This window comes from Aspergillus pseudonomiae, assembly GCF_009193645.1.
Source record: "Aspergillus pseudonomiae strain CBS 119388 unplaced genomic scaffold BDV37scaffold_125, whole genome shotgun sequence".
NCBI lineage: Eukaryota > Fungi > Ascomycota > Eurotiomycetes > Eurotiales > Aspergillaceae > Aspergillus > Aspergillus pseudonomiae.
The window spans coordinates 27,035-44,723 of NW_022476117.1; the positions used below are offsets into that span (position 1 = coordinate 27,035).

A 17,689-nucleotide genomic window follows, 5' to 3' on the forward strand; every position below is an offset into this window, starting at 1 on the left:
CCTACTCACTCACATCACTCACAGTCACTCTGTGACTTGGCTGTCCTCACCCATAAAGTGGCAACTTCCAAAGGGCCCATTTTCTAGCCGTCCGCGTTTAACACGCACTTTCATTCCTCACAACCTGATACACAGAGAACTAAAAGAGGAAGAATCGCCTTATGACTAACTAACCCATCATTTCCGAAGTGCAAGCAGGCGACTTGCACTCGTACATCAGGGAATAACTGCACGAAAGCCGGACGTCATGGCACACTCTTGTCCGATCAGGATCGATCTTCTCAAAGCACCGCCCAATCTTGTTATTCGGGCTGTCCTCCCAGTACACATTATAGTCGGACCCATCACGGACGTAGCGGAATTTCTTGCCCCCTCGGTTGCACGGGTTATGCGAGTCCATCCGCCTCTCACGGTAACTGTTATCCCAATTGGCACCATCCCCTGAGCAAGGGTCGCCGTTAACCGCGGCGCCACTAATCCTGTATGAGCCTGAGAACCCGTAGCAGGTTGAGGTGTATAGCTCCCAGTCCGCGACGGCCGGGGCAGTGAGGAAGGAGATGGCGAGGAGGGCAACTGTGGGTCTCATGTTGAGTGCGATGGTGAGGCCTCTTGACTTGGAATTTAGTCGGGGATAGTTTATTTCAAGAACGGATCATTCGCTGCTAACTTACTCGCAGGCCAAGATATTTTCGAATCTCTGATTTAAAGTATATTTGACATGAGTTTTGCCCCATATTTATACATTTCATGGTGGTAATCTTTTAAAGGCTTTCTACAGGCAAAATCAATCTATTATTTACAGGCAAATCAGGACTTGATTAGCCAGTGGCTGAAGGAGATCTTGGCATGAATATACGACGAAGTATCAGTCCATCCAGCTAGGAGGGAAGTGAAGGCTGTAATTGGGGTTATAAACTACTGAACTTTCAATGGAAAGTAATACGTGCGAAGGAAACGTTAGAGCTCTGCTCTATTAGCTCATGTCGTGTATATAAATTGTATTGTGGCTTTGACCGTGTGACATGCATGGTTTGTATTAATATATATCCTGTATCTGCTATAGGGTACCTGGTGAATAATGTAGTTAGATTCATGGACACGAAAGGTTCCCTTGGGGCGAAAGGATGGGGCTGCGCAGCTCGAACGGGGTCCATGCGAGGGAAGAACGTCGACTCTGCCACTCTGCATGTAGATAGTAACCCTACGGAGTGTCCTTATATTAGCCTTCAGCCTTGAGGTGAAGGGTTGGCCAAGCGAATAGCCCCTCAAAAACCAACGGAACAGTCATATCTCATTTGTGAACTTGTGCAAATCACTCCGACAATCTAGACTTGGCGTTGGACATATCGAACAGAACTGCCCATAAAAACGACAACTCTGGCCTTGCTTTTAAGATAATGAGCGGTCTTTTGCGTAAACGTATTAGACGGTAACATCAGAGAAGGTGATGCGAATACTTTTTTTCTCCGCCCCTTTGGATCTAAACAGGTTGTTTATAGCTATGACTGCTTCCACATGTGACTAGGAGCCTCATACACGGAATGTTCTCGGATGGGGGTGATAGTAATCAGTAACGGCGGCCTTTCCCAAACACTGTACGACTTCTGTGTGTCCCATTTCTCACACTGAGGGTCTAAGATGATGTCAAAATGCCAGAGGAGTTTGGCAAGAACAATCCGGACCTCGGCGTAAGCGATACTAAGTGTTAAACAACAGAGTTAGACGTTTTGCTTGTCTGTCAGACGAAGAACGAAGGGACCTACTTTTTTCCAACGCAGTTCCGTGGCCCATACGAAAAAGGCTGTAAAGCTTCTTTCTGGTCGGATTGAAATTTCGGCGGAGCATCGTTCAGCCAGCGCTCTGGAATAAATAGGTCGGGGTCTGCGAAATTACTTCTAGACCGATATGTGGAATAGTGAGCTACAGAGACTGAGACCTGTGCGCTATCGTCAGAACATTTCTAAATATGTTGAAATAGGCCGGTTGGAATTGCTCACATCTTGGGGGACGAATTTGCCATCCACCATGGCTCCACCTTTTGGAACTAGCCGGGGGAAAATTGACGGGGTAGGGCAATAGATTCGAAGAGTCTCTTCAATGACAGCACGAAGGTAAGGGAGTTTCTGGGCGGCTGAAAATGTGATCTCCTCCTTGCTCTGGAAGGATCCCCGGAGCTCATCCACCAGCCGTGTCAATACAGCAGGATTCCGGGCAAGGTAGAAGATACATCCGCTCAGTAAGGTGGTGGTGGTCTGGCTGCCACCAGTGAGGATCAGTCCTGCGTTGGCTTCCAGCTCACGATCCGTCATTCCTTTCTCCGTGTCAAACTTGAGCACATAGGTCATCATGTCTGGATGGTCGATATTGGCCTCAGCCCGACGACGGAACTTGTCTGCACTCATGAAAAAGTGTGCTTTTCGCTCCTCGACCAGGGTCTTGGGGATGAGGAGCTTGTTTATAATCCAGGCCAGCCCTGGATACATGAGAAGAGCGCGTTGGAACTCGGCCGCCTTTACTCCCGAGTAAACATAGTTCACCCAAGGATCTGGGTTTTCCTGGGTGAGACAGCCGAAGGCTTCACCAAAAGCCATGTCGCCGATAATGTCGAAGGTGGTCAGGTCAAACCATCGCCCGATACTGACGGTTGGGCGGGAGGCGGCCACCTCTCCGTACAGCCTGTGCATGAGCTGATCCACATAGAACTGCATGATGGGCTCCTGCTCCCTCAGGGCCCTGTCGGACATCGCATGGGAGAAGAGACGTCGGATTCGACTATGATCCGCATCATTGGCCCCAATTAAGGTTACACCGGTTGGAGCAGGTACGTAAAATGTTGGATCCTTGCGGAAAGATTTGTATCCCTCTCTCTTATGGCCGTAGATCTCTTTCCAGGTCTGTGGGTTCCTGTACACTAGGGAGTTTGGCCCCAGTCGGACAACTGGTCCATATTTGTCGTGGAATTCTTTAATCTTGTATTGAAGATTGCCGGCATAGGTCCAATATAAATACGGGATGTCTGATAGAGATGCAATTTTCGGTCCAGGATAATTGCTCAGAGGATGGAAATAAAGTCGGTATATGGCATTCGCTAGAAGCAGCCCAAGGATCTAAAGCTGATGTTAGTTTTCGGGAAATATATAGGGGCCGCGACTTGTCTCTTGAAGTCACTGCTATTACTTACCAGGAAGAATATCAATAACCAATGCTGGGTGGAGTCTAACACGGCTCCTAGATCAACCTCGAAGGGCTCCATCTTATTCAATTCAGTCGACTACTGACAAGGTGTCCCGGAGAATTAAGATGGGGGTCTACATTCTGAGATATTGGAGAAGGCAAACCATAAGTACTGCGAAGGATCCCCGTTCTAGCCCGGATAGCCAGTCACGAAACAATAAGATTACTCTTCCTTCCATCTGCTTCTACCCCTCATTCTCACTGTAATCCGAACGCAAGAACCGAGAGAGATCACGATAAAAGAGGGATTGATAATTGGACATGCATTGAGTAGGTATGCTTTCCCGGGACTTGGTAGGAAGGGATCGGACCAATAAGGAGTATGTCACAAAAAAGGAGGCATCTAGATGCTGCAGGTGTCATGTCCGAGAATGGACGATCCCGACGTGGTCGGATATTATAGGTTCGATAATGATTTCGAAGACCTCTGCCGGAATTGTAGCCAGCTGAATAGTGGGTATACGAGTTAGGTTTAGGTAGTTGTGATCTCAGATCTGTGGGACGTGTTGGACACGTCCAGATCGCCGAATTTCAAGAGACTACCTAAGCCAATCATGCCACTACAAGGAGGGCGTGGTCTAGCCGAAGTCAGCTTAGCACAATTGGAAGAAAGCTTGGGGGTGTGGGGAATCTGTTTTGAAAACCACGGTACTCCGTACTGTATGTACTATACGCGAAAGCACCGAAAAGTTTCCTTGCCTTGTGCGAAGTATATGTATGAACTTTTTTTTTTTGAGAGTAGCTTTTAGACCCAATTCTTCACTATACCTCTAACCAGGCATCGTAGGATTTGAACCAAAAGCAAAGAGACGAGAAGAAGAGAAAAAAAGAAATGGCAATTCAACACTCAGACAACACAAATGGCATCCACGGAGCACTCGTCGTGGCAGAGGGCCATCATTCCTCTCGTCCCATCCTTTCTCTCCACGACTGTTGGGCGCTTCTCTTGTCACGGTTCAAGGAGAGCACCAAAGCCCTCAAGACGAGGTTTGACGACTACAAGAAGACCACAACCAAGCTGAATCTGCAAACAGACGACTGGAGCGACTCCATCTTTCTCGATAGTTACGAGAAATTATTGATGTTAACTACCGAGTTCGAAATGGAATTTCATGCCTCGAGAGGAGATTCCGATTCTGCATCAATCCCATTATGGAGCAAACCCTTGGAGATCTGGCAGATCGAGGAACGGTATAGAAACCTCCTTCAATTGCAAGGGTTCCTCAAGTCTATGTATGAGCGTGCAACCCCCTCCTATGACCAATCCAAAGCGGCCTGGTTCTTTGATCCGTCCTATTATCAGTCGGATGGAATCAATTACGACCGCTTCGCGTCTCCGGATGTCCGAGATTGTGAAGCGAGGCTTTTGGAGGCGCTGAAATTGGGGTCCAAGAAACAACTAAGCCTCCTGCTCACATCGAGTGGAATGGCTGCATTTACCGTGTTGCAGCAATATGTGGTTCAACAGCTCAATCCCGGGGATGTCGTCGCAGTGTCCCCCTACATTTACTTCGAATCCTTTCAACCACTCCGTTCTCTCAAGACCATCCGTTTTGTCAACGCGAAGAGCTTCACTCCCGAGGATATTATTGCGGCCGCGGAAGAAAATAGCGCCCGGGCCGTCTTCCTTGACCCCATGGTGAACACGGTTGGCCTAGAGACGATCGACCTACGTCAGTTCGCACAGACGGTATCCAACCGGCCGGGATGGGAGGATCGTCTGGTGGTGATTGACGGCACTCTGGTGTCTGGTGGAATGGAAGTATATGACTGGTTCGAGGGCCCCCATTGTCCCACAGTACTTTACTATGAGAGCGCCCACAAATATATCCAGATGGGGATGGATCTGGTGATGTGTGGATATGTCGTTGTACCGGAGCAGCTGAGTGAGGCCATGATGGTGATCCGCCAGGTCACAGGTTCTGTGCTGTACTCACGAATGGCGAACCTGCTTCCCGCGATCGATTCTTCCATCCATCACTCGCGCATGGCGTGTCTCACGACGAACGCCGAGCGACTTCACAACCTCCTGCAGAGCAAAAGTGGCGATATGGCAGAGATCACCTTCCCGAAGCACTGGAGTGAATTGGGATGGCGGCATGGAGGAAACGTGGTCACCGTCAACTTTTTCGGTGAAGGGTTGAATAAAAAGCACAACTTGGAGCGCTGCTGTGGAATGATCCTCCGCGCGGCGGAAGAGATAGGCGTCCCGATAACCAAGGGTGCTGGCCTAGGCTTCTCGGTCACTCGGATTTACGAATCCTCGGCCTTCCTGAAGAATGTGGATCCGTATCTCCGCATCTCTGTCGGCGTAGAAGCAGCGCATGTCGAGCTTGTGGCTCAAGCCATCCTACAAGGAATGGAACAATACTGTCGCTCAGCTACACGGGTCAATTTGGATGTGCGTCAGAGATTCTATGATGTATCGTTTTATGAAGCTATAGCAATCGCTGCGGACATCAGACGCAGATATATACAGGAGCGGGTTGTGTTTATCCCAGGGACTCGGCTGATTCCGATCCTCAAGGCTTTTGGTGCCCAGCAGGAGGATTTCGAGGCCCTTCACAGCGTCAGCGACCACCTGGGCAAGGATCCCACGGTCGATTACCGGACCATCAAAAATGGCCGCTTCAGTTTCGACTTTGGGGAAAAGACCATTCGACGTCTCGAAAAGCAACTCTTCACCCTCACTGTCGGAGAGGGCTACAAGCGACATGACTCCGGAATAGCTCGAGACTTCCCCGAAGTCACCGGAGATCTTCAATACAACACGGTGGTACAAGCTCTCATGGTCTTCAAAGCATTTATTATGAATGAAGTCGTCGTAGAGCCCCGTGAGTATCTGGATTACTCGAGCCCGTATTGGATATGCAACCTGTTCAATGTCCGAACATTTACCGAAAAAGATATCCTAGGGGAGATTACCCTGGAAGGGGTCCACTCCGATGGGGGAGACCATACGATGACGACTTTCCTTGGATGTACCAACATGAGATCTGATAGCGGTGTCACCTTCGTGCATGATCAGAAGGAGACAACAGGAATTCCGGTTCATCAGACCCAGTCCATCCTGGTGAAGCATCGACTCCAGCATCGTCACTTCTTGGACACTATTCTCCTGGTCGACAATGAGGCCAAGCACAGTCTCACCCCACTGTATCCCATTGATGCATCCCAACGGGCTACGCGTGACATGCTGGTCTTGATCACCCGAAAGCCCAGGCTGCCGGGACATGCATCTGAAATGGTTGATCAGCTTGCATCTCATACTACGCTTCCGTTGCAGATCCCATTTTGGCTACCTTCTTAGAACATAGAACTAAAAGGTCCCACTGAGTATGAAGCCGAATCCAAAAGGGAAAGAAAGAAAGACTGAAAGAAAAGCACAAGAATGATAAGAAGGTTTAGTATTTTCCTGTGGAGTGCAAGTAAAATCTAAAAGTCCAATATCTTTTATCTCCTTCCTGTTCTTTGTGTCCTAGTTCCATTTGGAAATCGATGTGGATTGAGTAGCACGCAGAAGAGACCGATGGCGGGGGCGACGAGTGAGTCCTGTATCTGCGTTAGTCTGTTTCCACGCTTTAGACAACAAGTAAAAGTAATGTACTGTAATGTCAGCCCAGAAAATGACCGTTTTTACCAGTAAAACCGCAGACGATTACGTGGGCACCATTTTGTGGTCTAGTGGTAAAATTCCACGATCTTATAACTTGCTCCGACCTGTCCAGTGGTACTCTCCACTATCCCCAGCTAACCATTCGCAATGACATCAAACGCCAACTTTGCCTCCATCCCTATCATCGACTTCTCCCAGTCTACCAATATAGCCACAAGAGCGATTTTCCTCCGGGAACTCCGAGATGCCCTTGTCCGAGTGGGTTTCTTCTATCTTCGAAACCATCCGATTCCCGATGAGGTACAGCAAGACCTGATATGTAGATCCATGTCGTTCTTCGATTTACCGCAGGAGAAAAAGGTGGAGCTGGAGATGATAAAGAACAGACATTTCTTCGGTTATATTCAACCGACAGACGAAAAGGGGGATCATCGAGAGGCATTTGCGGTATGTGTGTGTGTGTGTGTGTGTGTGTGTGTGTGTGTGTGTGTGTTGTTTCCACCACAGAAATACGAATCTCATAGGAATGTTTAGTTGGGTATGGATCTTCCTCCTCCGGGGCCGGACGAACCAGTATATCGCAACATGCATGGGCCAAACCCGGTAGGCTTTTTCTTGACTTCTTCTTTCATTCCTACTTCAGGTCTTTCTTATCTATGCTCATTCTTCTTCTACTACGCTAGTGGCCAGAGGAAGCCGCAGTGCCTGGATTCCGTCAAGCTGTGAAAACCTACCTGGAGTATATCCGGCGGGTGACGGACGAGTTTAAAGTCTTGGTGGCAGAAGCACTGGATCTCAAGTCAACAGCGTTCCTCGACTTCTTCGACGAACAATGCACGAGTCGCTTTACCCTCAATAAATATTCCCTGCCCAAGTCCACTGGACCCGTGGACAAACTTCAGGGTCATCTGGCTCACACGGATGGAAGCTTCTTGACATTTCTCCTGCAGGGAACGACGCATGGCGGACTCGAAGTTCAGAATAAGTCTGGCGTGTGGATTCCCGTTCCTCCCTTGCCTGGGACATTGGTGGTGAATCTTGGTCGGCAGATGGAGTCGGTCACGGGCAGGATCTGTACAGCGACAACCCACAGGGTGACGCTCAGTCGGAGGAATTTCACCAGCCCGGACGGGTGTACCTTGGGACCGCGATTCTCGTTCGCACTCTTCCAAAACCTCAGTCTAGACCTTTCAAGAGATGCCATGTCTGTTGAGATCCCTGCCCATATTTCTCGGCTGGTCCATGGTGAACAGCCCAAGTCCGATGCAAAGCGGTGGTTCTGCGACTCCTCCAAACCCGGGACGGCTATTGGGGATGAGCTCTTCGCTGTTCGGGTCCTGCGACACCCGGAGGTGGGGCAAAAGTGGTATCCTGACATATTGGCAAAAGCGAGAGCACATCAAGCGGCTAGAAACTAAACTAGTTATTAGACAGCCGTAGCCTGGTTTAAATTTAATCGATCCACATTTCTGTGGCCACGTATGCAGAGAATAATCGAACCCTAACAGGATAGCCCGCAAGCCATCCCCAAACTTTGATTACACCGCTCTTCACGGTCACCATTAACAGGATTATTTAAGTGTCTATGTATGAAACATGTAGCTAATACCATCAGAAGAGTGTCTGCCTCATACTACAACCAAATATGACCAACCGCCTTGTCGTAGCATTATTCTACGAGATAGCCTCTACTTATCGCTCCCGAGGCTACAACCCGGAGGATTGCCTCGAGTTCCACCCCGAGGAGACCATCGACGCCATTGCGGCATCGATTGAAAGCAATGGCTACGAAGCCGTGCGTGTAGGTGACATCCAGGAACTCGTCCAGCGGATGGCTAAAGGCGAACATGAGCGGTGGGACATTGCCTTCTCAGTGTCCGAGGGAATGCACGGCACTGGTCGTGAAGCGCAGATCCCCGGACTATTAGAAGCCTATCAAATCCCTCACGTATTCTCGGATGCAGCTACCCTCGCCTTGTGCATGGACAAGGGCAAAACGAAAGTGTGTATGATGAGTCGTTTCTGCCAGACGATCCCTGTTTCATGCAGTGCTTCTTTTTTTTTTTTTTTTTGTTTTTTTTTTTTTTTTTTTTTTTTTTTTTTTTTTTTTTTTTTTTTTTTTTTTTTGGTTCGCTGACCAATCATCTAGATGATTTTTCAACAATCAGGTATCGCAACGGCACCCTTTGCGGTTGTTCCTGCTTTCTGGACCAAGGCAGATTGCAAAGTCATGGATCTCCTGGAGATGGCTCCACACTGTCAAACGTTGCACGGCCAGTTTCCGCTCTTCATCAAGCCTGCGTGTGAGGGAGCTTCCAAGGGAATCTACCCACTCTCAAAGGTGAACAACCTTGTGGAGCTCGAAGAGGGGATTCAGACCCTTCAGACTCGCTTCCCGCGACAAAGTATCCTGATCGAGCCCTTCCTCGCGGGAAGTGAATATACCGTCAGCGTCCTGGGCACTGGCCGGTCGTCCCGAGTCATAGGCACGATGCATCTCAATTGGGATGGCCCAAGTGGACCAAAATCCTCAGATGCCGAGACGGCGCCGTCAGCCCACAGCGACTTCTTCCATTCTTCCAACAAGAGTTACGTTGGGAAGAGGGTGGTTACCCGACAAGAGTCCGCCGAGGTTCAGCAAGCGGAGGATCTAGCTCTGCAGGCCTGGCGGGTGTTGGAGTGTTGCGATATTGGTCGAGTGGATATCCGTTTTGGAGCGGATGGGAGGCCATATGTTTTAGAAGTAAGTAACGATCACGCCATATCGCTTTGCGCCGATTGGGACTCTGTATACCTTCTCAGCTAATCTTGATCATATTGCAGATAAGCCCTTTGCCGGGATTTCGCCCAAGCGGGTCTGCCCTGCCTGTAACAGCGCTTCACAATGGTATGAATCACGAGATGCTGATAGGCAAGGTACTGGATAGTGCCTTGGAGCGATATCCACATTTGTGCGCCAAGCCGAATGTATAGGAGTAGTAGATAGAGTTACCTCATAGATCCCCATGAAGCAAGAGTCATCATACCGTCAACCAAAGCGAAATCGATATTGATCTGAAATATCTACAGTTTCATAGACTTCGTAGGGTTAACTTGTCCACTTCTAAAGAGACAGTGATTTAACACTAAGCTTATGTGGCCCGTTTGCACCCGAATACATCCTTACGTACTTTTTTTCCAGTGCGAGTCAGTCATTGTGATATGATTGCACGGGGGTTCCCACGTTGCATTGCAGTAGTGTCAATGCTAGGGCCTAGCCTAAAACCGATTTCGCATGTTTTCTCCTTGCCCGGTGGTCAACTCTCCTCTTTCAATTTTATCACGTCTGACGCTAACACAGCTCAATATGATTCTATATTAGCAGGAGTTTATGCCCCGGAATACTGGTACATATGTCTCGGCAGGAACTTGAGTTCGATCGAGATGTGCAGGTTGCAGCGTTGATGTCCACCAGCCCCTTCTGGGAGTTGGGGTCCAAAGATATCCTGGAGCCTTATTATATTGGAAAGATTTATGGCCCCATGTACGTCGGAAACATCTCATAAGGAAGCTCGTGTATCCCACTTCCCTAGCCTCTAGAGAGCTATACTAAATCATAATAAGATATCACCGAACCAGCCACCGCCCTCATCAAGCGTCCTTGCAATGGTGTACTCAATGGGGGGGGTAATCTAACAAGTTAATCAAAAAAAAAATAAAAGGGCTTCCTCCAACTATCAATATCTTATAACGAACAAAGACGCAGCCATATCTCTATGGGGTCTGGGCCCTGGAAAGTTCGAAGGTCCTTCCACGCTAACTACACCCGGTTATGGCTGTTTTGCCAATAATCAGGTTCTGACAACCGGGCAGCGATGTGAGGCTGTGGGATATGAGCTCTGGAGGTTCTACACCAAAGCTCCCTATCACCGGATGATCCATCCATGCTGTGTGTTATTGCCTCCTTACAACCAATGGGCTGCCTCATGGTGGTGATTTGGAGGTTCAGACTCGTGGAATGCAACAACAGCAAAGCAAAACCCATGCTAGAACCGGCAGAGATCCTGACCATGCAAATTATATAGCAGCATTTTCATCACAGTCAAGTACTCGCAATAGCATGAGGGATACCATCAAGCTCTGGAGTGTAGAAAGTGGCGGTCTACTACAGACTCTAGGAGCTGAGGTCAATAGACCGGATATGTAAATTCGGTATTGATGAGAATTGCCTGCATGCCACTTGGAAGGAAGGCCGTACGGAAATCTTCAACATCAACGTCGGAAGCGAGACAGACATGTGGTGTTCCTGAGCCACAGGTTGAGATCAAAACAACTGGGTAATCGACACAGACACGGGGAGGCTACTTTGGCTTCCTCTTGACTCTCAGCCTACTTACACCTCAAAGTGGGCGATTGCGTGGGGGTGTAGTCATTTGAGGTTTTTGAGGGGGTCCATGCGGGTTATTCCGTTTGTTATTATTACAGCATGGGGATGGGGTTAGGGGGAGGAGTGGGTTGCGAGCGTAATTTGGTAGGGTTTATGGATTAAGACCTGGAGATATGTGGGAATAGAGTATCATAAGCATATACTTTTGTGGGATTATATTATGATGAGGATAATTTAACGCTCCAGTGAGTTATAGATTTGAACGGGCACCTTCACTCGCAACGTCCTCGAACAACCCACCGTCACTTCAACGCGCGCAAAATATTCCCGGGCTACATAACAATGGTGGAACGTCGGGACAAGAGCCACATCACCAGATACTGGTATTGGCACGACAAGACTAGCAGTGTGCATATTGCCCGCTTTCTCCATCCACTGCAGACCAACAGACTTATTCTTCCACGAGCACACACTTGCCCGGAAACACTGACCTTGTCCCTTGGCTGCACTCTGCCAGCTCGGCAGTTCGTCCATCGGCAACAAAGTAAAATACGTCGCAGCCTCCAAAGTGACCTTGACCTGACAATTGTCTGGAAAAGTGAGCTCCGGATGGAGGCTTTCGAGGCCTAGATCAAAGCGGATAGGAGCCATAGCTGATCCATGATGTTGATTTGGAGGTAGATAGAGCGGCTTTGCCTCTCGCGCACGCAACGTGACAAGCCCCGTTTTCGCACCTAGGAGACATATACGAAGACCGGTCGTGTCAGACATCTGGACCTCACTACCTTCTCCCTCTGGCCACAGACGAGGTGGTTGTTCAGGGTACAGAGGGAGGAGCTGGACCTGCCGTGTGGCATGAAGCCGCTGATTACCCACGTCCACCTCGGCATGGACGTAGTAGATAATGCTGCACATCTCAGGACAGAATCTATCCGAGTTATAGTCCACACTGGGAGGTAACTGGAGATGATCCTTTCCACGATGAGCAGCCGTTCCAGAGGGAACATGCTCAGAGCATGGGTTGGATGGAAGAGCATCAGGGATGACAAATGAGAAAGGTAAGATACGACGATCATGACATGCTTCCAGGGCTTCACTGTGATGCATTTGCAGAAAGGTGTAGTCGACTATACTGCCGCTGTTGGGGAAGGGCGTGGTCTTTGTTACGGTTGTCGATGTTCTTCCTGTGGTGGTATGTCAGTCTATGTTTAGTTTGAAGTGCGCATGGTAGGGTTAGTCTGGTGGTCATACCAAACAATGTGATGGAGACGCGAGCGCCCCGAGGAGCATTTCTTCGGTGGAAGACCAGTTCACCCTGGAGTGTATCGCCAGTTGTGAAGACTGTTTGTTTACTGGTTAGACGGATCTCCATTGCGGGCGTGGGAGAGAGGCTTGCGATGATCTGAGGAACATATTGGGCCGACTTCATCTTTCTCAAAGGATTAGGGTATATGGAAATATCAAGATGAGGTGGATGTTGGAGAAAGCCGTGACTGCTGGATGAGAAGTGCCTGAAGCAGCCCACCTACTCCCCCCAATCCTTTTATACCCTTTCGAAACCCACATGACTACGTTCACATCGTCGCATGCAACATTGGGGTAATTGAGGGGAAAGCAGGGAAGGATGATGGAAAGGTGACTTTCTTCGGTATGAGTTACCTTTAGCTGTATCTCAATCGCTAACGGCAGTTTCGTCCGAATTCGCCGACCCATCAGCTTCTTGGCGGGCAGCTCATGGCGACATCGGGAACCAATCTCATGACTCACCCTGACTTTAGTGTACCTTTCGGATCTTAGTTCCAGGCCTAAGGATCCACAGGGCTAGACCATTGTCTTCCCCATAGACGATGTACGCTGCCTTCTACTAGTAGTGAATATGTCGATATCCAATGGCTCAATTCCAATGCCGTATATTACACAATAGATCTATCCAAAAAAAAAAAAAAAGGTCATCACTCATGACAATAATCAACCCTAATCATCACTGTCATCACCGACGAGTCGACTTGATTTCTGTGCATTGTGGCGCTCAGCGCTCCGAGTAAGAAGGGTATTGAGGTCAGGGGGATCGAAGTTGTCGTCCGAGTCATCATCCTTGTTAGTTTGGGACGAATAAAATGGCTGTTGTTTTTGGCCGTTCACAATAGAAGACAATAGTTGTTCCGGGGTCACTGGTGGGGGAGAATCCTCAGTAGACAATGTCTGGTTATCTACCGATGCAGATAAATGGTTAGAACGAGGTTTGGGTTTTGATAGCGTTCTATGGCGCTCACGACGAGGCGACCGACTGGGGATCACCGAGTCGTCCTTGGTTGACTCCTGAGCAAGAATCTTCTTGAAGCGTTCTTCACAATCCGGGCCAACGCTATTCATCTTCTGCAATGTTCCAATCATACGACGTGTCAACGATCCGTGCTTCACGACCTTGGTAGGTCTTGCGACGAGCTGGAGGCGAGGAAATGCATCATTCCGCGGGTTGCGGATGAATTGTGGGCTAGTGGCCCCAATATTGCGATAGTGTTGCTCCAGCTCTCGTTGCTGTGCCGAGGTCAGTACTACTTCTTCAAGAGCCGGGATCTCCACCGGCTCCGGGGTCGGCATCCGAGGCTTCCTACTCTTCTCAGCTTTGGACTTGGGTCCCGCTGCCAGGGACGAAGCTTTAGTGAAGCCGGTTTCGACATTGTCAGGCATGTGAAACTTCTTCGGTGGCCGTTTTGGAGCTCGTCCGCGTCTCTTTGGCTCTGGTAAGCCCTGATCCGCATTTTCATCCGGGATATCAATATGGCGTTTATCTGCTACCGGCCGTATTCCTGCTGGCAGAATACGGGGGGAGATATCTTCGTGGAACGTAAAGCGGGAGCCACTAGCAATCATCTGCTGCATCTTCTCATAGTTGTCCTTGGCTTTGATATACGACTCTTCCTCCTTACCCTCCATGAGGAGGAGGACAATGTTTCCAGCCCTTTTTCGTCCCGTACGTCCCATCCGTTGAAGCATCCGAATTGGCGATGCAGAAGAGTCATAACATACGATGAGGTCGACTTCTCCGATGTCTAAACCTTCCTCACCAATGGACGTTGCGACAATGGTATTGTACGTGCCCTTTTTGAAATTCTGCACAATACTAAGTTGTGTCTTCTGGTCCATGCCCTCCGAGCCCTTCGCGCTGGATTGCCCAACGAAAACGTGAGGTCGGATCATGGGCTCATATCTTTTCAGCACCCTCGTCACCTCTTCGGCACTGTCCCGAAAGTGTACAAAAATCATAATTCTCGTGGATGACTGGCTGTCACCTGATTCTCCATTGGATCCTTCACCAGCATCCATAAAATGATTCAGAACCACCGATTTTAGATATTCCAGCTTTGGATGCCCGATAAACTCCGGATTTTTGGTCCACGGCTGAAGGTGATTCATAAGCTTTTTAAAGCTGTCATCCTGCACAACTTGGCGCTGGTATTTGCCACCTTTCTGGCCCTCGGTGTTGGACTGGAAGTGCAAGAGGTGACGATAGAAGGGCGTAATCCCGTGATACTTCAGAAGGTCAATGGCATGTGCCAAGCTTGCGAGAACGGTGAATATTGCGTTCACCTTGCCCTTGAGTCCGAAATGAGCGTTGCGACCGGCATCTGAGGCCATCCACTGCTGTCTCGACTTAGTGAGCCCAAAGGCCGTGAGCATCATCGGGTCTCTTCCCCAGTAGGCGTTGAGGGTGCGGAGCTGGTCGACAAGTGGTTGCAAAGTTTTAGATAGAAGATCCATGCAGAGAACCATCTCCTCAGAGTTCTTGAACGTCTGGACTTCGGTGTTCCTCGCATGAACGTACTCCCTGATATCGAGAGATTGCTCCGTGCGTATCTCGACTCGGGCAATATCAAGTCCATCGATGACGGCTTGAACGGACTCCACCGTAGAGCCCGGCGTCGCCGTCAGAGCCAGAACACGGAAGCTCTGGTTATATCGGCGAAGAAACTTCACAACTTCCACGTAGGCATAACCACCTGTCGCACGATGTGCTTCATCAACCACAAGCAGGACGATCCGTTTCGGGTCTGCGATGCCGGACTTGAGATCATTGATCAGCGTTTGCGGGGTCATAAAAAACACTCGCTTGTTTTGCCATTCTTCCGCTCGAATACCTGGCGCGGCTTCGCCTGTGAGCATGGTTGTCTGGGATCGTGGAATTCCTGCTATACCAAAACAAGCGGAGATTTGCTGAGCTACAAGAGGTTTTGTGGGTGCCACGAAGATAATCTGGGCACTTTGGGTCCACCGAAACCAGTTAAGCATAATTGTCGCAGCGATAAATGTCTTTCCTAGACCCGTGGGGAGTGCTACAAGCAAGTTGTGAAATAACCCTTTTTGAGCGATATTGAATTGGTAGTCTCTCGTTTTGCCAAGGTTCGTTGGATAGACCCAGGTGCTCAGAGTCTCTTGATCCAGCCTATGCTGCGTCGGAGGTTCGTCCTTTTCTGGTGGAGACAATACCTGCTCTCCAATGGGCGGTTGGGTTATTTGGCTTCGGGATGTCATGTCGAATAATGAGGTTTGGCGGATTCCAAGTGGGCGGTTTGAGGACTGCGGGAATTGTCTGGTCGCGGGTTGAGGTTGAGCTCTAGTTGGCGGAGACAAGGATAGATCTGAGTCGAACGCATCGTCGGGTATATCTTCGAAAAGGAAGGATGTATCTGTTGTGTCCTCTTTTTGTTCTGTAGAAGAGCGCGTACTCGGTTGAGGTGTCGGGGCTTTTGTATTTGAAGGGGGAGGCCGGGGTTGCTCGTTCTCGAAAGACTCTAGCGATGCTGCAATAGCAGCATTTAGGTCCTCATCGTCAAAATCATCGCCGCTTGCAGCAGGCGCTTTCGGTGCAGCTCTTCCTCCCGCGCTCGTTTTTGCTGATATGGTGCTGGCCCGCGCGATGCTGGGCTCTGGCTTTTTCCAGCGGGGTCCACGAATCATTTCTGGTGGTGACGGCGGTTGGGTCAATTGGGTAACGAAGATATTCTCCTGGATGTTACTGCGCTTGGGAATGAATACTTTGTACTTGGACGGGGCCTCCGTGTCTTCGAAGTACGAGTCTTGGCTGGGCGACTGGGGCTCATCATAATTGCCCTCATTGTCATCGACTACAAAGGAGTTAGAGTCGGTCCGAGGGCTACCATCATCGCGATATTGTTGCGATTTTCTATTCCCGGACGATTGCCGTCTCTTGGACGCGGTAGCATCATCCACACGGCGACGCTTGGCTGACCGCGGCGAGGGCCTGGCCGCGTTTTTCGCAGCATCGGAGAATCCATCGTCTGTTAAATCATCAAATCCCTCATGGAAGTAATCGACCGAGCTAGCATCCGAGCCCGTCATGTCGAGCAGGGAATTTTCCGTGGCGTGATATCCGGACTTGCGATTTCCACACTCGTCCTACTACTAATTCCGCGTTGACTTCCGCGCGACGCGGTGTCGCGAAATCATGTGAATGATAAGGATGTTTGCTGTGTTTGTATTGATAAAGCAATCAGCCCGATTAGGACGGGCACATGACCTGTCAGCTAACCATTCTTCAAAGAAGGCAAACATGTTGACTTTAATTCAGTTATTGTAACACTACTTCGATAGTACTCTATCAGTACTTCAATTTACTAGTCGATAGTATCAATACAGCAGTAATTCGCGGTGGAAAGCCAAAGAATGAACTAGTCGATTGCAACCTCATGATTGCCACTGCCATGTCACTTGGACAACAATCCAAAGTCTGCGGCACTAAAAAGGCCCACAGCTCGTGTGGCCACCCAAAGAGTGGGACAACAGGACAACACCCGAGTCTAAGGAGCACCCTAGGGGCTATTTTTGGCCGACAATGGATCCCCCCAGATTTTCACTCTTCAGAGACCCTTCCACTAAGACCCAACGTGCGAGGATAACATTCAATTAGGGCCAACCGTCATCTGACTGATCACAAACACCAATCCCAATGGTGCAGCAGGAGAGAAGCTCACTGTAACCCTTCAAGTTCTCCCTTACAGCAACCCCCAACGAATAATGGCAGGCAAAGTGGTGGATGAAACCACCAGTAACTTTCGAGACTAGACCAAAGTTGTCGGTTTTTCGATCTGGTCGGCCTATAAACTTGGAACTGTCGGCCGGCTATCTCCAGGGTCGCTCGATTTGACTGGTCCGTCAGGGCCATAGCCGAAGCTGTCGTGAAACCCAACGAATCAGATCATTCCATTGACGAGAAAAAGAGTATCCGAGTTTCAATCATACGGCAACAACCCTGATACTAAATTACTTCTTCTTGGGTTTGTCCCCCTGTTGTTTTGCAAAAATAAAAAAGAAAATGGAAATTGAAAGAAAAGTAAAATTCACCCCAAACCAAGGAAGAGTAAAAATAAAAATAAAAAACTGGGCAGTCCCCCCACTTTAGGTAGCTTTTAATTAAATCCCCGTCTTTCTCCTCTGCTTTCTCTTCCTCCCTT

The 17,689-nt window shown here is 49.2% G+C and overlaps 9 protein-coding genes across 9 annotated transcripts; 4 read left to right on the top strand and 5 right to left on the bottom strand.

Annotated features, from left to right (window-relative positions):
- Window positions 1-50: 50 nt before the first annotated feature.
- Window positions 51-605, bottom strand: BDV37DRAFT_263727 (uncharacterized protein). The gene has a single exon (XM_032083595.1). The coding sequence runs from the start codon at window positions 584-586 to the stop codon at window positions 170-172; it is 417 nt and encodes a 138-aa protein (XP_031935575.1). The 5' UTR covers window positions 587-605; the 3' UTR covers window positions 51-169.
- Window positions 606-1,499: 894 nt separating this feature from the next.
- On the bottom strand, window positions 1,500-3,253 carry BDV37DRAFT_276259 (cytochrome P450; the record flags this gene model as incomplete). The annotated part of the gene is made up of 4 exons (XM_032085532.1): window positions 1,500-1,698; window positions 1,764-1,936; window positions 1,998-3,107; window positions 3,182-3,253. 4 exons carry the CDS (start codon window positions 3,251-3,253, stop codon window positions 1,500-1,502), a joined length of 1,554 nt encoding a protein of 517 aa, XP_031935576.1.
- A 2,002-nt stretch (window positions 3,254-5,255) lies between these two features.
- On the top strand, window positions 5,256-6,675 carry BDV37DRAFT_291151 (2OG-Fe dioxygenase family protein). Its single transcript, XM_032088877.1, has one exon. It carries the CDS (start codon window positions 5,285-5,287, stop codon window positions 6,542-6,544), a length of 1,260 nt encoding a protein of 419 aa, XP_031935577.1. The 5' UTR covers window positions 5,256-5,284; the 3' UTR covers window positions 6,545-6,675.
- A 645-nt stretch (window positions 6,676-7,320) lies between these two features.
- On the top strand, window positions 7,321-8,285 carry BDV37DRAFT_263734 (uncharacterized protein). The gene is made up of 2 exons (XM_032083596.1): window positions 7,321-7,453; window positions 7,534-8,285. Exons 1-2 carry the CDS (start codon window positions 7,391-7,393, stop codon window positions 8,266-8,268), a joined length of 798 nt encoding a protein of 265 aa, XP_031935578.1. The 5' UTR covers window positions 7,321-7,390; the 3' UTR covers window positions 8,269-8,285.
- Window positions 8,283-9,987, top strand: BDV37DRAFT_263735 (D-alanine--D-alanine ligase family protein). The gene is made up of 3 exons (XM_032083597.1): window positions 8,283-8,852; window positions 9,000-9,593; window positions 9,674-9,987. The coding sequence occupies exons 1-3, from the start codon at window positions 8,496-8,498 to the stop codon at window positions 9,821-9,823; spliced, it is 1,101 nt and encodes a 366-aa protein (XP_031935579.1). The 5' UTR covers window positions 8,283-8,495; the 3' UTR covers window positions 9,824-9,987.
- Window positions 9,988-10,275: 288 nt separating this feature from the next.
- BDV37DRAFT_263736 (uncharacterized protein) lies at window positions 10,276-10,925 on the bottom strand. The gene has a single exon (XM_032083598.1). The coding sequence runs from the start codon at window positions 10,899-10,901 to the stop codon at window positions 10,650-10,652; it is 252 nt and encodes an 83-aa protein (XP_031935580.1). The 5' UTR covers window positions 10,902-10,925; the 3' UTR covers window positions 10,276-10,649.
- A 250-nt stretch (window positions 10,926-11,175) lies between these two features.
- Window positions 11,176-13,090, bottom strand: BDV37DRAFT_34161 (uncharacterized protein). Its single transcript, XM_032090489.1, has 2 exons — window positions 12,468-13,090; window positions 11,176-12,400 (listed from the first exon to the last, which is right to left on the bottom strand). The coding sequence occupies exons 1-2, from the start codon at window positions 12,643-12,645 to the stop codon at window positions 11,451-11,453; spliced, it is 1,128 nt and encodes a 375-aa protein (XP_031935581.1). The 5' UTR covers window positions 12,646-13,090; the 3' UTR covers window positions 11,176-11,450.
- On the bottom strand, window positions 13,089-16,787 carry mph1 (3'-5' DNA helicase). Its single transcript, XM_032090488.1, has one exon. The coding sequence runs from the start codon at window positions 16,575-16,577 to the stop codon at window positions 13,191-13,193; it is 3,387 nt and encodes a 1,128-aa protein (XP_031935582.1). The 5' UTR covers window positions 16,578-16,787; the 3' UTR covers window positions 13,089-13,190.
- A 38-nt stretch (window positions 16,788-16,825) lies between these two features.
- Window positions 16,826-17,563, top strand: BDV37DRAFT_263742 (uncharacterized protein). The gene has a single exon (XM_032083599.1). It carries the CDS (start codon window positions 16,925-16,927, stop codon window positions 17,132-17,134), a length of 210 nt encoding a protein of 69 aa, XP_031935583.1. The 5' UTR covers window positions 16,826-16,924; the 3' UTR covers window positions 17,135-17,563.
- Window positions 17,564-17,689: the final 126 nt, after the last annotated feature.

Coding starts and splice junctions, on each gene's coding strand:
- BDV37DRAFT_263727 (XM_032083595.1), bottom strand. CDS start 586: ATGAGACCCACAGTTGCCCTCCTCGCCATCTCCTTCCTCACTGCCCCG.
- BDV37DRAFT_291151 (XM_032088877.1), top strand. CDS start 5,285: ATGGCAGAGATCACCTTCCCGAAGCACTGGAGTGAATTGGGATGGCGG.
- BDV37DRAFT_263734 (XM_032083596.1), top strand. CDS start 7,391: ATGGATCTTCCTCCTCCGGGGCCGGACGAACCAGTATATCGCAACATG. Junction 7,454..7,533: donor ACATGCATGGGCCAAACCCG/GTAGGCTTTTTC, acceptor CTACTACGCTAG/TGGCCAGAGGAAGCCGCAGT.
- BDV37DRAFT_263735 (XM_032083597.1), top strand. CDS start 8,496: ATGACCAACCGCCTTGTCGTAGCATTATTCTACGAGATAGCCTCTACT. Junction 8,853..8,999: donor TGGACAAGGGCAAAACGAAA/GTGTGTATGATG, acceptor CCAATCATCTAG/ATGATTTTTCAACAATCAGG. Junction 9,594..9,673: donor GGAGGCCATATGTTTTAGAA/GTAAGTAACGAT, acceptor ATCATATTGCAG/ATAAGCCCTTTGCCGGGATT.
- BDV37DRAFT_263736 (XM_032083598.1), bottom strand. CDS start 10,901: ATGGTCAGGATCTCTGCCGGTTCTAGCATGGGTTTTGCTTTGCTGTTG.
- BDV37DRAFT_34161 (XM_032090489.1), bottom strand. CDS start 12,645: ATGAAGTCGGCCCAATATGTTCCTCAGATCATCGCAAGCCTCTCTCCC. Junction 12,401..12,467: donor CGTCTCCATCACATTGTTTG/GTATGACCACCA, acceptor ATACCACCACAG/GAAGAACATCGACAACCGTA.
- mph1 (XM_032090488.1), bottom strand. CDS start 16,577: ATGACGGGCTCGGATGCTAGCTCGGTCGATTACTTCCATGAGGGATTT.
- BDV37DRAFT_263742 (XM_032083599.1), top strand. CDS start 16,925: ATGATTGCCACTGCCATGTCACTTGGACAACAATCCAAAGTCTGCGGC.